Source organism: Apostichopus japonicus, chromosome 18, assembly GCF_037975245.1.
Source record: "Apostichopus japonicus isolate 1M-3 chromosome 18, ASM3797524v1, whole genome shotgun sequence".
In the NCBI taxonomy this organism is placed as follows: Eukaryota; Metazoa; Echinodermata; class Holothuroidea; order Aspidochirotida; family Stichopodidae; genus Apostichopus; species Apostichopus japonicus.
The window spans coordinates 712,524-730,720 of NC_092578.1; the positions used below are offsets into that span (position 1 = coordinate 712,524).

Below are 18,197 nucleotides of genomic sequence, written 5' to 3' on the forward strand. Positions count from 1 at the left end.
AAATTTAAGGCTTGCAACTTAATTCGATATAATTGTGATGGTTTACCCCAGAAAAACTTTACTCCTCGTCATCCTATACTAGACTGTATATGGCATATGCGGGGATTTCCTTTTCAAACTAACGCGACGGGCTAGATATCATGGTCACGTTACATTAAGAGATCTTGGCTTTCGCAACGTAATGCTAGGGTGTTAAAGTCAAAGGAGCAGAAAATTATCGCAAAACTACCACGTTTGCTAGAGGTAATTAAGAAGGAAACATAGTTTCTTTAAGTGTGAATGGTTCAAAAACTATTCTTTCACTTGAGGCTTAAGTAACCTTTTTGAGTATGGTTTCCTGGTATAATTACCTAGGCCTAAGTTAGGCAAACGAAGCTGTGTTAGTGTTACATGTAGTAGTTTCGCGAAGGCGTTAGTGCATGTTTACAATATAAAGTTAGTCGTGTAGCCTATTCGAACGGGACCAAACTGAAAGTTACTTAGACAGCAATCAGATAAATGAGAATTGCAACAGTACAGGCCATCACGGCTTGCAGGAGCCTTAATCTAGGACTAGTAGTGAGTCGTGAGTTTGAACATATTAATACACTTTGAAGTGAGCCTTTGATGATCCATCTTTCCAAACACGAAAGGAATTAGAAAACCGTTCTCTTTTGTTTATTACATTTACAGAAGCTTTTTTGTACTTCCCATCTCGACAGAGCATGGTACATACTTCTATCTTATTTCCTGCTGGATACAAAAGCTTATAAAATCTTGCATGTCTCCTTGATTTCTCTTTCATTAATTAAAGATAAAATTTTCAATTTCAGGGAAGAATATGCAGTTTTGTAGAGCAAAGAACCAGATGAAATATAACTATACCGTTTAAAGTACCCAAAGGTATTACTTGTGACTGTTTAATTTGTCAAGCAATTTGGATCATATTAATTACACTGAGCTCCTGCCGTAAGAAGTTTGGACTCAGAACTGCTTTAACCAATGGCAAGATAAAAGTGCTAACTTAAACTTAGAAAATCCACATTGCATTTGCAGTCAACCATCAAAATATTATTAATTGGCATTGAGTCAAGTCAAGTTTTGGTCATGCTTTACATTTGATTTGTGAAAGTGGTGTCATTACTATAGCCTTACAAACATAAGTTTTGTTAAGTAGTAAATTCGTAACTGTTGGCCTACAGTATGGGGTGATTCAGAAACTCAACTATGAACATTCCATTTAGAAATATTTCTGGATCACTGTTTGTATTCTGGTGACGTCATCTTCTCGTTGATTTATCTTTGAAATGACATACATTTGAAATGTTTGCGTAACTGACAAATTTCTCAGTATTTAGAATTTCATTAAAATTTGAATTTGACTGGGAATTGTGATAGTAATATAATTTTCCTGTCATGAAATAATTTAATTATAAGAAAGAAAAGAAAAACATTTTCAGCTAACTCGCCACAGTGACACCAATCCACACTGCTGTTGCCAGAAACAAAATATCATCAGTGTTTAAAACTCATACCTTTGACCTTGCACCTGTATAGTTTTAAGGATTAGGGTTTGATGTAAAGATGATCAGAAAATGTCCAGCAATTTTTTTTATACAAACAAGTTCAGCTACAGGAATATTCCTTTAAGTTGGGAGAGCAGACCCAAAAAGTCTGCTGAGTACAACCAGTTTGGACTATCCCGGTATTTTCATATTACAATTTGGTATTCCATAATTTCAATTTTTGTTATTCCATATTTTCAATTGAAAGGAACAGTTTTAACAAGTTTAACTTGTTTGACCTTTGGATGCAATTTTACAGATTATATTGTTGTCTCCTCTTTGACAGTTCCTTTGACAAAACTGACCTTTGACCAGTGTGGCAGTCAGCTGCCAAAATGTCCCTCAAACCAAAGGAGCTGGACTTTGATAAGACATGGAGACGTCTTAAAGAGACGGTCAGTGACGTCATCAAACTTCATAATGTCAAACGGATGACCTGGAATGATCGCTTTTCGTATCCTTTGACAAATCAACTGAAAATGCTCATAGAAGATATGCGATTATAATAATTACAATCAAGCAGTTATGTTTACAATGCTTAAGTGACCACCACTTTATGTGGGAGAAGCCGGCAAGGGCTTATGGATTACAACTTTAACATCGGGTGGCTTCCAATTCAACATTTTAACTCAACTTTGGAATCTTTTCAGTGTAGTGGTTTGTTGCACTGTGGACTTTGTTGATTCATTTGATACATATAATGTTCTTAAAAAGGAAACACATTGTTGAAGTGATCATGACTGGTTTGCATGTCCCTCTCCTATTGTTTAGTGTAGCCTGATACACTGTGCCAACTTTCGGGCCCCAACATTGGAGGGCCAGGGCCATGGCCCACAAGTATTCTTCAGAGAAATGATATTCAGTTGTGATTTGAAGTCTCTCAGAGAGATACCATGTTTTGCAATAGTTGTGGTTAAAAGATGTAAATGTTACATACACAGACTCTGTCAAAGACTGCAAACTCTCACTATATAATTGAAGCACCTTTTGTAGAAGTGGAGCAAAGAAACCTTGAGGGATTCGTTCATACATGTTTAGGGAAAACAGGATATTTGGTTAAATTCTTATCATAGTTGACATTAAAATGAGCCTACATTAGCAGGATTGTACTGTATTTATATCAATACACTGTACAGTAATACTCTTTTAATCGTTGGTCCTTACCTTTAATACCCAGAGATGTTTATTTCATCTGTGTGGCCATTCCAGATAATTACAGTGACAGACTATATGATGAGACTAAGGAGTTCTTGGAGTTCCATGTCAAAGAATTGCACCAGGTATATAATATCTAGAAGATTATTAACAATTTTTTTTTAAGTGTCATAAAGTTAAGCTAGTTTCTGATTCTTACTATACAGTACCTACGTTAAGTTTAACCCACCATCAGACTGAACATAACAACTTCACTTTGGTGTTAACGTTTTGAGTCGTTTATGACCTGTGCCAGTAAATAAATCTTGAATATATCAATTACTGCCAGATGTTTACAATCTTGAAGTATATTATGTCAACATTTGAGAAAGCTCTAGTATGATGTAAACTCTTTCTATCACACAAAATCTCACAAACGATGTTGAAGTTGAAAAACCAAATTAGTGTTAGTATCTACACATGTCTAACCACACACACCTGTCATTTTTCAGTGTGCACTTTTATCATAGGACATCTGCTTTCATGTGAAGAAACTGCAATTGTTAATTTTCCCCCTGAAACCTTCAGCCTAACCATTCAACACCGCCATCCATTCATATTGAGTCTCGTCAATGGTTTATGCTGTAGGAGTTACCTCTGAATAACAGTCTGTTTGAGATGCTCTCTATTCATCTGGTCATTTTAAATGTTATCTTACTTCATAGAATGTTTTATCAAATGAGGACAGGCTTTTGCAGTGTTATGAAGAGAACTGGTCTAAGTACAGCCAAGGAGCCACATATATGGACTTCTTGTACAGGTTAGTATTAGTCATTATGTTTGCAGAGTCGATCACAAATCAAGTCAAGTTTATCAAGAAAGTGAGATTCGTTTTAAGTTTGGAAAGACATTCATAAATAAAGAAATTATCTCCTAGTGATGGTTTCCAAAAGCTTCATTCTGTCTACTGCTTCAAACACACCAAGGTCATTTACATAATCGATTGTCTACTGCTTCAAACACACCATGGTCATTTACATAATAGATTGTCTACTGCCTCAAACACACCAAGGTCATTTACATAATAGATTGTCTACTGCTTCAAACACACCAAGGTCGTTTACTTACTAGAATCTTCTAAATTCTTGATCTATATTTATCTTCCTCTAGATATTTGAATGAGCACCTCAGGAAGCTCAGCGAAGCAGACAGAAACTTTGGGGCATTTCCATTTGAATTGCTTGATGAACAGAGGATGGATATTGGAGAGGTAACCATAGCAACCAATACTGACATGAATCTTCTTCAGTCATTTTGAGTTTGGTTGGTATAGTTTGCAGTAACTGTACCAAATGTCTCAAGTATTGATGAATTATTGTATCAATAGACACATGCTCTCATAGCTATCTTCACTCAGTGACAATTGCTATTACTTAAGTATTCTCGTAATTGTGGTAGATATGGTATATGTTTGTATGTTAAGTTTTAATCCTTTCAAAGCCCTATTAATACCTTTTAGTACTTCTCTAGCCCAATTAATACTTATCCAGCCCTATTAATACCTATCCAGCCCTATTAATACTTATCCCACCCTATTAATACTTATCCAGCCCTATTAATACTTATCCAGCCCTATTAATACCTATCCAGCCCTATTAATACTTATCCCACCCTATTAATACTTATCCAGCCCTATTAATACTTATCCAGCCCTATTAATACCTATCTAGCCCTATTAGAACTTATCCAGCTCTATTTATACTTATCCCACCCTATTAATACTTATCCAGCCCTATTAATACTTATCCAGCCCTATTAATACTTATCCAGCCCTATTAATACTTATCCAGCCCTACTAATATGTATCCAGCCCTATTAATACGTATCCAGCCCTCTTAATACTTATCCAGCCCTACTATTTCTTATCCAACCCTATTGTTAATCCTTGCTAGCCCTACAGTGAACACTGATTTACATCAAAACACTTTTCTTGCCAATCTGCAGTTGAATGATGTTTATCCAAAGTGGTTTATCTGAATGGGATTAGGGTATAAATTTAACCTTCAGATATCAGGTATGCAGAGGACACACAGAAATACAGAATGTCACTTTATGTTCTTGAATCTGGATTTTGCTTGAATTACTCAACCTTCCTTTGTTTCACCTTCATCTCATCTGATATTCATCTCTTACAGTTAGCTTTGGATATATGGAAGAAACACATGATTAAACCAATGAAGAAGAATCTACAACAGCTACTACTCACTGAAATTCAAAGGTCAGGAATATTCTATGCTATTAACATCTGGTAACATTTGCTTCCCTGCTGACACATTCACTACAATTACCGTAGTGACACAGGTCATGCACTCTGACCTCTTGCAATGCATAATATTCAGAAGATGTTGGAAGTGAATGTAGTTTAGAACTTGTAGACTGCAGCATTTTAAATGTTGAATAAATTTAAATTTCAAGCTTGCAAGCCCTTTTATTTAATAAAGAGGTGTCAAGATTAATACAATTTAGAAGTTGTCAGTGCTGTTCTTGGTCAAGACAATGCATGTTAAACTATCAAATCAGTTGTTGTCAATGGTATGTTACAAACATACTGTTTATACAGAGGGAAAAAAAACAATATTAAAAATAAAGTCTAAACATATAGTAAAACATTGTAATTACATACTATAAAGAGACAAAACAAATAGTAAAGTATTGTAATAACATATTGTGAAAGAGTCAAAAATAAATAGTAAAACATTGTAATTGCATTCTGTAAAAGAGTAAAATAAAAAATTCAAATTCAGTTATCACAACTTTTCTTTTTTTTGTCTTCTTTTTTGTTGTTGTAGAGATCGACGAGGAGAAGGCACCACAAACAACATGTTACACAGTGTAATCAATTCTCTTGTCGAGGTAGAACGCTACAAATCAAAAAACCAACTTAAGGTATGAGAAACAGTACACACAAACTGAGAGATTCAGTGTGTACATAATACCATGGGGTTATTTGTATTGTCAAGTAGTGAACTATTTCTGCAGCTAACAGTAATATAGCATGGTATCCCATAGATTGTAAATATATTTTATTACTCCCTGACAGGCAAAAAATTTAGTTTGTGATTTATTGCTCACCTTGCACAAATGTGTTAGTGATTAGTAGGGAAGTTACTATAGAATTAAACCAATAAATGTGCAAGATAGCCAATCAGTATCCCTTTCAATTTTGCAACTGACTAGCTTTCACGGAGAATTTACAAATACAAAAAGAGTTGAACACTGTGGTATGGAAAACCATCACATCAACACAATTAAGACTGGTCCCTAATTTCCTTTCCATTTATGTTCCTTTTAAAAAGAATTCTAGCTTTGAAAGATAAAATGTACTTGCTTGACACTGCCGATGCTGGATATGCATTTCATGTAATTCCATTGAAACCATAACTTAACCTTTACAGTTTGTATAAACAATTTTTTGTGGTTTGTGAATACTGTGATATGAAGCAAATTTTTATATTTTGGCATTTTGCCCTCATTGGCTTTATTGAAGATAACTCTTAACATTTAATAAGTGAAAACTGTGAAAAGTAATGGCAATTTTTATGTCTCCTCTTGAAGTCACAATAACGGATGTTGGTCCTGGTCATTAATGTTAACTCAGGATTTCTTGTTCTTTTAGTTATATCAGGATGTTTTTGAAATACAGTTCTTGGAAGAGACAGGCAAACATTACAAGCAGGAAGCCTCATATTTACTTGAAATTCTTAACTGCTCTCAATACATGGAAAGGGTGAGTTAAAATAACAACAACAAGTATATAAATATTGAAAAATCTGATCATGGCAAAGGAGAGGCTCAAAGCAGTGTCACAGAAATAACTTAGCAATACTTTACTTTGAAATCATTGCCCTGAGATGATATTATATGGTAAATCCCTCACTCCCCCTCACCCCCCCCATCCACCATATTGACTACAATCCCCTAATGCTAATCCTTGGAATGTGTGGTGCATTGTCACAGTATACAGTAAATCCCCTACTCCCCCGCCCCCTTTCCACCATCTTGACTCTGATGCCCTAATGCTAATCCTTACAATGTGTGGTGCTTTGTCACAGTATACAGTAAATGCCCCACTCCCCCTATCCACCATCTTGACTCCAATCCCCTAGTGCAATCCTTGGAATGTGTGGTGCATTGTTATGGTATACAGTAAACCCCCACCTCTCCCCCCCCCCCCCATCCACCATCTTGACTCCAATCCCCTAATGCTAATCCTTGGAATGTGTGGTGCATTGTCAGGGTATACAGTAAATCCCCACCTCTCCCCCCCCCCATCCACCATCTTGACTCCAATCCCCTTATGCTAATCCTTGGAATGTGTGGTGCATTGTCAGGGTATACAGTAAATCCCCATCCACCATCTTGACTCCAATCTCCTAATGCAGTCCTTGAAATGTGTGGTGCATTGTCATGGTAAGCTAATCACAATTTTTGTTATCGATTGAGATATTTGTCAATTGACTAGTGAATGTTTTGGTTACTCCATTTTCACTTACTGAAATGTAAGCAAAGGAAAATTTGTTACAAAATCAAGAGTTGCTTACCTCTGTTCTCCAGGTCAGGCCCAGTATTGAATATTTAGGGTGAATTTTAACACCATATGCCCATGAAAGAATTGTAATGCGACGTTCCCAATTATTAGATGTTGTAGAAATCTTATGCAACCCCCACTCCTTCCCCCCCCCCCCCCCTCCGTATTGACAAAATCTTAGAATCTGATAAAATTATGACTTACTTGCTAAAAGGTTCATTTGGCAAAGACATGATGTAGGATGGTGCTTTAAGCCATTTCTAAAAAAGTTGATAGAAATCATGACACTTTAAGAATTTGTCTGTAAATTATATGAAACTATATGTACTGATTTATTGATTTGGATATTTTGCCGACAGGTGTTACAATACTTACAAGAAGAAAACCTCCGCAGTCATAAATTCCTGCATCATACATCCTATGCCAAAGTACAGCATGAGTGTGGCCAGAGGATGGTTGCTGATCTGCTAGGATTCCTGAACACAGAATGCCATCAAATGGTCGGAGAAGAAAGATTAGAGGGTACTTTAATGAAAATCATGAATATTTTCATCTCATGTTTGCATATCTTTCTGGGTCAAACTTTTCCACATTCTAGTATACACTGAGAGAGTTTACTGAGTCAAAAATTAATTGCATTTCAAGAGTTAAGTTTTAGTAGGATGCCAAAATTTCTACCAATGTTCATCTGTTTCTCTTATTTTTTTCCCTCCAAAATCTGAATGTTTTTATCCTACTTGCAGACTTGTCTAGGATGTATCAATTACTGAAGTCTGTTCCAGATGGTATTAAACACATGACAAAGGAGTTGGAGGATCACATCAAGGAAACAGGTGAATATTATCTTACCCCCCCCCTCCCTCCACACCGACCCAACCCCACCACTCATTCCAAACCCTCTGTTTTCTCTCATTTCTTCCAACTGTTATACATGACCAATGCAGAGAGAAGGAGAGAAACCAGTTATAAAACTTACCTATATTTTTCTACCTATTTTCTCAGAAACATAGTCAATAGCAATTTTGAAACAGTTGAATGATAACATGTCTTCTACATTTTATCAGAAGCTGATGATAAGTCAGAACAATGTCTTCCTTCACCTCACCCTTGACATTTAGTAGACATTCATCTATTTCTAAAACAATTCATCCCTTGAGCGGGACTTGGTGACAATTTATGTGGAGCTTTATGTATAGTTTGCTTATTTTATTTGTTTCCATTAGTCTGTGATTTTCTGCCAGCACCTAAGATCTACCAGGAAGAAGGTCATGGTGTCACCAACAACACCAACTAGAAATACCTCCATGCATTCATTGTTTTATTTCTTATTGTACTCTAGGAAGCTAACTGAAAATTTAAACATTTATATCTTTCTTTTGTAGGGTTGGGTCAGCTTCGAGGCCTGAAAGAAGAAAATGTAAGGAATAAATGTGGCTTTTTACACCACTAAAATATATGACTTTGCAACTTAAAATTGCCTTTAATGTATCTTATCTCATTTGAGATTAATTGGAAAAATGGGCGTACGAACACAGCAATCAGAGGGAAACAGAGGAATGATGGCAAGGAAGGAGTTGATGCTATCTATGAATATTCATGTACGGATTATGATTCACAGATTTAATCATATCTGTTTTAGTTACTTCAGTCGCAATATCATTCAGATTTTGGGTTGTTTTTCATCAAATTTGCAGCGTTAGGGAGACAGTATACATTTCTGGTTTTCCTCATTGTAACAATTAGCTTTGTGTGAATGTCTAAGTAGCCTAACATAGCATTAATAGCCAAAATGGTGTGAATGTCTTTGTAGCCTAACATAGCATTAATACATTGTAACAATTAGCTTGGTGTGAATGTCTATGTAGCCTAACATAGCATTAATAGCCAAAATGGTTCATAGTCTCACATTTAATGTAATGATTAAGTTTGACCTCCATATTACGGTTGGCCATTTGTCAGAACCAACTTCTTGTGGACTTTTCTTCTAGAGCCCAGGTCAAACTTCTGCGATTCGACAGCAGGTTGTCATTCTTACCCCATCTTACAATTCAAACCCATGACTGCCAGGAACCGGTTTGAACTGGTCATTTCGTTGAGCTGTTCAGCCTCAGTATTTCACTGATTGCCTCTATTCAATGCTACTGTCTTCTCTGGTTTCAGATGCCTATGCAGTTTGTTGAGGCTGTTTTGTCGTTACATCAGAAGTATTCTGAGATGATTAAAGGTACCTTTGCAGGAGACTCTGCATTTGAGAAATCTCTTGACAAGGTAACTTCAATTGCCATCCGTTAATTGTTATGATTCAGCTTAAAATGTTAGATTTTGTATCAATATTTAGATCTGTAAAGGTATTTTTTTCTTATATTGTATATAATAGATTATAGATTGAATGAATCAAGACAATGGGCTAGCTTTAGATATTTGAATGTTTGTTTGCTTCTCACTGCAGTGATAAAAACTTATATAGTTTATTCTTAAATGACCTTTGACATCGCTTATATCGTTATAATCTCAATACTTGACTAAAAGAGAAATACAGATTTCTTTGTGTCTTTGCTCAAGATTGATTTTTCTTTTGTGATTTGTCATTTTAAGACCAAATACTTTCCACTGTTCACAGAAAGGTAAGTTGAACCATGTTTGATAACTGCTAGTGCCTTCCTACCTGTTAATATCATACCTGTGGCATAGTTCCTCTACACATGCCAAACAATGCTAGGTGGTAACAGTCTCCAAACATTATTTATTATTCTTCTTACATTCCAGGCCTGTGCATCTGTGGTCAACCATAGAATACAAGGGAAACTACCATGCAGGTCCCCAGAACTGGTGAGTCTTCCACAAATAGTTCACTCGCACCAGCAGCAGTAACAGTAGCAGCATATAAAAATAATGATCTCGCTGATGTCTGTCCAGTTACAGTAGATATATGAGATATCTGTGTTTGTTTAGGGTTATATATGAGTGTATTATGACAGGCATATGCACAAGTATGCTATGAGTCTTTATGGCTGTGTGGCATCGGTAAACAGGTATTTGAATGTGTTAATATAGGGATATATATGAAATCGCTATGTTTTTTTATATGAGTGTGTTATGTTAGCATATATAAGTGTGTTATAAGGGCATTAATGGGTATATTAATTCATTTATTTATTTGTTTTATCACCAATTGTGTACAATGGGAAAGGAAGTCTCCTATAAAGTCTTAAAAAAGACTTAAAAAAGTACATGTGAGTTTGTTATAAGGGGTTTGTTATATGAAGGTAAATATAAAGTTATATATGAGTGTGTTATACCTTGCATATAGGAGTGTGTGATAGGAGTATATATGAGTGTGTTTTATGGGCATATAGGATTGTGTCATACCTTGCATATAGGAATGTGTAATAGGATTGTGTTATAAGGGATTCCATGTCACATTTTCTCCTCGATGTCATCATTTCTGTTTACAATGATAGATGTTTATCTGCATATTATATTATATACTATATTTATATACATTTTCAGCTGGCAAAATACTGTGACAGTTTCTTGAAGAAGAGTTCCAAGGGTACGACAGAATCGGAACTAGAAGATAAACTTGACCAGTGCATCCTGGTATTCCGGTACCTGGATGATAAAGATGTGTTTCAAAGGGTATGTTGAATTCTAGATTTCTGTGTATAGTCGATATAAAGTTAAGTGTCAAGGTGGTGGAATGGTTTATTCTACAGTAAAGGTAACATGCAGTGTCATATGAGACAAAATATTGCTGTAGGTCTTCAGTAAAATGAAATGCTGACATTGGCCTTGGAAAACTACAAGACTTTATCACTTTAGCAAATATTGCATTTTGTTCGTCAGTATGGTCACAGGAACTTGAAATAATTCTTGCAGCCATGAACAGGCCCGGGTTGCATAAAGAAAAACAATAAAGAAGCAATTGTTTGTTTTGTTTTCTCCCTGCAACGATGCTAGCCAAGAGATTTGTAGAGGTCGCATCAATTCCCATCTCATTATATATAACAATGGTTTCTTTGTATTCTTTTCACCAGTTTTATGCACGAATGCTGGCAAGGAGATTGATACATGCTGCATACACTTCCATGTATGCGGAGGAATCTATGATTAACAAACTAAAAGTAAGAAAATCACCTTATCTATTTCATGGAGCTGGTTCTCATGTCATTAATAATTTGTTTCAACCCCCCCCCCCCCCCTTCGCCGGTAATGTGGAATACTTCCATCTCCAATGTTAATGTCATGTTTAATGTCACAGTAATATCACTCCTAAGTTATTTCTAATATTCGTCTGTTCTTACAGAAAGCCTGCGGGTATGAATTCACAGTGAAACTTCATCGGATGTACATGGACATGGGCGTCTGTGAAGATCTCAACTCCAAGTTTTCTGATTTTCTTACGAAACAGAACGTAGAACTTGGTATTAATTTTTTTATTAACGTTTTAACGGTAAGTGCAACTTGCAGTTGGGTATTACACAGACCAGTACATTCCATTTTGTTCTTTAAGGTACATAAATGTATTCAACTATTTTCTGTCTTTTCTAACATCTTTTGTAAGAAAATAATGCAAGAAACATTTTGAAATAGTTTGTGTGGAAGTGACCTTACATAACAATTGCATCCAGCTTTATATTAAACAGATTTATTTATAACTACAATTGTGAGGAAATGTAGAGAAAGATAAAAGTATTTTTAAAGTGACATGATAAATTGAATTGTCAATTTGCTTAATTGAATATTCTGAGGGGTGACCAGATCTTTATGGATGTTAGTATCACATAGCTTTTCAAACAGCAGAATTAATGTTGGAAGCTGCAGGAATAATTCTGCTAGAAAAAAGGAAGGCACTGTTCAGGATCCATGTTTAAATTTGATAATTTGAATAGTCCATGAAGTCAACGATTGAAGAGGTGATCGAATAACTTTCACCACAAAACCTATTCTTGACATCTCTAGACTGGGTCGTGGCCCTTTGGTCCTCCCAAGACTCCGTCAACTTTTGCTCTGCCTCAAGAATTAGAGAAGAGTGTACAAATGGTAAGTTTCACATAAAGGTTGATGTATTTGTTTAAAGTAGAGCACAGGACTAAGCAAAACACTGAATATCTTTAAATAGTTTTTCAGACTTCTTTCATCAGTTGAAAAGTCTGTTTGTTTAAAGACTTAATTTACAAATCGTTGATATGTGTGAATATTCATCATTACTGGACATATTTAAATTTTTATCAATACCATAAGAAATGATCTTATTTGTGTAGAATATGTGTGCACATTGTTCCTGGATATGTACTTGCTGTCGGATATATCCTCATATTTATACCTGATTGCGATAAAAATGGTGAATGTATAAATATGGTAACTGAATGTGTCATTGGATGTGCATGAATATTTATAAGTACTAAATATACATGAATAATATGGTTACAAGAGTCCTTGTTTTTGTTTTCAATTTTCAGTTCGAAGGATATTACAAAGATAAATTCCCTGGCAGGAGGTTAACATGGTTACATCACCTAGCAACAGGTAGGTTGAATATTATTGGCTTGAAAATGTGGTATGATATGGCGACTAGTTACCAGAGGACCTAGAGAGGTTAGATGTAAGCCTTTGGGGTGGGCAGGGGGGTGGGGACATCTATTTTCCCATTTATTGATATTTGTAACAACATTTTAAGTAAAATCAAACTTAAATTTGAACAACTCCAGACCATTTGCAGAAGAATTAACGCTGAATTATTTTCCTTGATGAATTTTTTTTCTCAGCGGAATTAAAATTATCTCACTTGAAGAAGTCGTACATAGTAACAGTGAGCACCTTCCAGATGGGAATACTGTTACTGTTTAATACAGAGGACAGTCTACCCTTCAGTGACATTCAAACCTGCACACAAATCAACGACAAGGAGTGTGCTCGCAACATCCAGTCTTTAGTTGATGTTAAACTCATCGAACAAGAACCAGAGGTAGAGTCATCAATTTATCCTGACATTGTTCCTCTTAGTCATTATGTTTATCTATAAAATACTTCCATATCTTCAAACAGTCAATACGTGAGCTATAAATCATCTTTTTATCTACCAATAGTAGAGCAGTAATGTAGATAAGATGTAAGTAACAGTCTTAAAGCAGCTGCATGTGATTGTTAGGTAAATTTCACTCTACACCAGCATCAAATTGACAGTTTGTTGCAATAAAATCAAAACATCTGATAAAACCTCAACTTTTCACTTATAGCTTGGTCTTAATGACAGTTCATAACATTATCTGCCCTGAATCTTATATACAAAGTAGGCCAGGCATGGATCCAACTGGTAAATAATGTTTTTAGAAGCAGTTGGAGTGCCTCCTTTATCAATCCAGCTAAAAAAAAAAGTGACATTTTATTTACAATTTACAATTATTTCTTCTTCATTTTGTTTGTCTACTTACCTGTGATGTAAGAAGATCAAGAAGTGTAATAACAGAGTGACATCTCATGACACTAAGTAATGCTAATTAATTGGTAGCATCTGGATCTTACAAGAACATATTCAGCATTAATGAACTTTTTATTTTGTATTTCAGGGCAATATTGTTCCTAACACGATCTTACGGCTTAACTTCAATTATTCAAACAAAAGAACAAAGTTCAAGATCAGCGCTGCAATACAGAAGGAAACTCCACAGGTAAGATTCAGCTAAATTATGAAACAGTTTTCTATGAAAAGTACAAGGGAATGAGATGAGGGGGAGGGGTGGGGGGTGAGTGAGGGGGGACGAGGCTATAGGGAGCACTTTTCCTACCTTTTGTCCTCATTATTGTTCTCTACGGATATAACCTGGGTCAACAGCTGCAAAGCCATTATTGCCACTGTTAATTATGAAATTGATATGTTGATATTTCCCCCCCCCCCCCATAGGAAGTGGAACAGACACATGTTGCGGTGGAGGAAGACCGCAAGCTTTACCTCCAGGCAGCGATTGTCAGGATCATGAAAGCCAGGAAGAAACTGAAACACAACATCCTAATACAAGAGGTAGGCTCAGGGCAACATTTATAGGCCACTTATTACTCATTTCATAATACCTGTGACTGTTTTAGCCCTTCCTTCTTACTGTCACCCCTTGCTGTCACCCTCACTGTGACCCTCTGTACTCTCACTGTCCACACTGTCACACCACTTGCTGTCACCCTTGCTCTCTCTCTATTCCTGGCTGTCACTCTCCTGACTGTCACCCTCCTCAGAGAAAGCTCAGAATTTGTATGTACAGTAGTTTGAAATATTTTGGTAAAGGTTACTATGGTAACATTTTATGATGATAGATACAACCTATGTTATGAGGGCGTTGTGGTCAAGTGGTTAAGGCAGTGGACTTGTGATCTAAGGATTACAGGTTCGAGCCCTGGCCAGATCATTGCGTTGTGTCCTTGGGCAAGGCGCTTTATCTCCATTGCCTCTCTTCATCCAGGTGTATAAATGGGGACTTGCGAGGTAACTTGTAAATATAGTTGCATGCGCCGGTTTGTGGCTGCACCCTATGGGAAGTCCCCCGGGGGACACGTGGTTGTGGTGCACTGAGGTGCCCCAGGAGAGATTGATTGAATTGTGCACACTTTGGTGTGTGGGTGTGACAAGTTACCAATGACCAGGGTTAAGTTGTAAAAGTTGTGTGAAAGGGCCTTGGCCCTGTACAAGACTGTAAACCTAAAGTAATAATAATAACCTGCTGGTTCTAAATTCTGGTCCAGATCTGGAGGGTGGGGTATTGTTGTTGAAGACATGATGAAACAACTACACCATGAAATATAAATGATAAAAGGCATGTACTGAAGGAGTAATAACCTCTGTAGTAACAGTTGGCTACCCCCGAAGAGAGTGGTTTTTTCCTTACCAGGATTACATTTATTAGTTTCATTTTTCTTTAATTATTCTTGTCTTTGTTTCATTTTTTGGCAGGTGATCAGCCAAGCCATGGCCCGATTTGCCCCCAGCGTCAGTATGATCAAGAAATGTATAGAAGCACTCATTGATAAACAGTACATTGAAAGAACAGGTGCCACTGATGAATATGCATATGTAGCTTAAGAAGTTATGAATATGCATTAATTCTTTACCATCAACTACTCAAAGTTGACATGGTAGGCTCAGTGACTGAAACTAATCAAAGTTATGATGTTGAACTTTGACTCTATGTTGCAATCTCTTTAGATTGAAACAATACTTGCAGTTAGCATGAACAATAGTTTGCAAGGCAAGAAGATAACTGAATCACACATATCCTTAATCTAAACTTTTGAATCAATTCTACCAATACCCAGTAATATTCACAGCTAATGTACCAATGCCTTCCTCATGATCCTTTAATTAAATGTGTTAAAGGTGCTAGTCCAGGACAGATTAATTTCTGAGAAGTCATTAATGTTCTCCAGAATCAATCCAAGGTTATTGAAAAGAACTGAAAAGTTTTGAGAAGATAGTATCAGAGAACTGTATCTACACACTGATTCTTCCTTAAGAAGGTAATATTAAAATTAGTTGATTTGTTCATGGCAACGTCTTGGAAACAAAGTTTGCTCTGACCTGGAGAACCATGAATTAAAGTTCACACTGCATATAGAATTATCTTTGGCTCTTTTAAATCTCAAGAGATTTGTAAATGCAACGTGCAAAGATGGTTTCTACTTTGTCTATTTGCAGTTTGAACTAATAAAAATATATATTTTGGCTGCTGGAACAAAGCGTTCCCTCAATCTTACATGAGAATATTTTCTTAGTTTCAATTTTAGTTAAACCATCTTCATTTTAGATTAATGAAAACTGTTTTAGAAGAGCAGAAAACAGAAGTAATTAGAACAGGATAACAACAGGATTACAAGGGATTACAACAGGATTATACCTCAAATTATAAGTATGGGCCAGTGACCTTTTAAATTAATGAAATTAAAATGCACAAGAAAGTCTTTGTTTTTTTCTTATTTAAATTTATCATTTTCATATACAGTAATCCCATAACAATGTGGTTCATTATCTCTACTAGCCATATTTCATTTCATAAATGAAGGCAAATATCCATAGTTTGCTCCTTTACATGATTAGCATAAATAAAATGCGTCTGGGGATGCAATCTATTGAACTGGATGGATCTCATGTAGTATTTATTTACCTATTAATGTTCAGTGGAGGGAAATGCCAAGAGTAGGAAGTAGTTACTTGGAATAATTTGTGATTTTATTTAAACTGATACACAGTAGGTGTGATTACCATGACAGCCAAACACAGGCAGTTGCATTAAATGTGGTTTAAGCTTATTCATCCCTCAAAGTATAAATTTCTCAATTTTGAAATTATAAATGTATGTGAGGCTTGTGACAGTAAATTTGATTGTACGATACTACTTGTTAAATTGAAGTCTCAGGACTTATTTGTCTGTACTGGCTTCCTACACTTCTCTAAGTGGTTCGTAATGAAACTGTATTCATTGGCACCATTATTACCCTTAGTGAAAGGCAGGGGTGTGGGAGTCTGCCATGAGTTCCCCAGGGATGTTGGGGGGGGGGAATCTGGGAGAGAACCACTTTGGCTCAGATGGAACTTTTTGTGCTACTGTTAAAGATGTAATATATAGCTATAGTTTAAATAAAGAATTCTTAGCTCTAAGTTTGATTAGTTCGGGAAGTTGATTGCTTTGCATGGAGACTATTGCTATATGTGAATCAGTGTTCCTATAACAGTCAGCTGGACAATATTAAACACATAAATTTATGGTCAATTTTTTAAAAAATCACACATTTTGCGGTGCCATTAATATATAACTAAGACTACCAAATGTGAGACTAGTGATAGAATTGATGTCAGAAATATACCACAATGTAAGGAAAATGTTGAACATGGAACAACAGACACGAAGAAAAGGAATTAAAAATGAAACACAACTACAACTTATGAATATTCATTGTATCTTCTGTATTTATAATCATCATAAGATGGTGTAGCTAGAGCATGTCAGCACTGTACTCACAGTCTAAAACCACAGCAGTTACTTGACACTATAAGCATTTGGTAATATATGTAGTACCACCTTTACCCTCACCCCCCTACCCCCCTCCTCCATCCATGTTCTAAGGCTTAGTTCCATCACCCTCCCATTGTTACCTCTCTACCAATCACCCCAGATTGTGAAATCTGGTTTGCACCACTACTTTGTATTTTATGAAATTTTTGCTTGATAACTTTTCTCCAAATATTCCCTCCACAATAGTGTGTTGAAAGACAATTACACAATAGTGTGTTCAAGACAATTACACAATAATGTGTTAAAGACAATTACACAATAATGTGTTAAGGACAATTACACATTAAGGTGGATCATAATGAGGTAACGGATATGTTCTCAATATATGACATTATAGAGAAATAATAAATTGTATTGTTGCTCTGTACCTCTGTCTTTCGTCTTAACTGTGTTCAGTTTAAATTTGGAAGAATCGTTAATATGCAAATTTTGGGATGTGATGAGGACGTGTGAGGGAGGGGGGTGGGGTTGGGAGGCAATATGTTTGGAGCAACCCAACCCGTCACTAATATGTGGTGAATCCCTTGCCGCATTCGTGGCATCTGTCAATGATCTATAGCAATCATTCCATTGTGTTTCAGTCTGTTCTCGTGTTCGCTTGGAATAAGAAGCAATATCCGTGGTTGAAAGACATTCCCAGCACACCTCTTAAAGGTCTTTGTCAAAAAGCTGAGGAGGGGTGGGGGTCATGTTAATAGCCAAAAGAGGGGTGGGGGTCATGTTAATAGCCAAAAGAGGGGTGGGGGTCATGTTGAGAGCCAAAAGTGAGGGTTTACTATCCAGAACGTGGCGTTTTGGAGAAGTCAGAAAAAAAAGTAATGAGAAATTAAATCTAATATGTGTACATCTTTATTCTACCTTCCGAACATAACG

General features: G+C 36.1%; 1 protein-coding gene across 2 annotated transcripts; it reads left to right on the forward strand.

Annotated features, from left to right (window-relative positions):
* The first annotated feature begins 87 nt into the window (after nucleotides 1–87).
* LOC139958643 (cullin-2-like) lies at nucleotides 88–17,689 on the forward strand. 2 transcript variants are annotated; one of them, XM_071955871.1, is made up of 23 exons: nucleotides 109–243; nucleotides 813–882; nucleotides 1,831–1,998; nucleotides 2,722–2,824; nucleotides 3,404–3,498; nucleotides 3,849–3,948; nucleotides 4,874–4,956; nucleotides 5,528–5,624; nucleotides 6,355–6,465; nucleotides 7,626–7,788; nucleotides 8,010–8,099; nucleotides 8,649–8,683; nucleotides 9,427–9,534; nucleotides 10,033–10,095; nucleotides 10,777–10,905; nucleotides 11,304–11,390; nucleotides 11,573–11,719; nucleotides 12,229–12,309; nucleotides 12,729–12,795; nucleotides 13,035–13,234; nucleotides 13,836–13,937; nucleotides 14,171–14,287; nucleotides 15,209–17,689. In XM_071955871.1, exons 3-23 carry the CDS (start codon nucleotides 1,880–1,882, stop codon nucleotides 15,335–15,337), a joined length of 2,226 nt encoding a protein of 741 aa, XP_071811972.1. In that variant the 5' UTR covers nucleotides 109–243; nucleotides 813–882; nucleotides 1,831–1,879; the 3' UTR covers nucleotides 15,338–17,689. The 2 variants fall into 2 exon arrangements, with proteins under 2 accessions (XP_071811971.1, XP_071811972.1); XM_071955870.1 differs by lacking the exon at nucleotides 813–882 and having other exon boundaries at nucleotides 88–243.
* Nucleotides 17,690–18,197: the final 508 nt, after the last annotated feature.

Coding starts and splice junctions, on each gene's coding strand:
- LOC139958643 (XM_071955870.1), top strand. CDS start 1,880: ATGTCCCTCAAACCAAAGGAGCTGGACTTTGATAAGACATGGAGACGT. Junction 2,825..3,403: donor ATGTCAAAGAATTGCACCAG/GTATATAATATC, acceptor CTTACTTCATAG/AATGTTTTATCAAATGAGGA. Junction 14,288..15,208: donor ACAACATCCTAATACAAGAG/GTAGGCTCAGGG, acceptor ATTTTTTGGCAG/GTGATCAGCCAAGCCATGGC.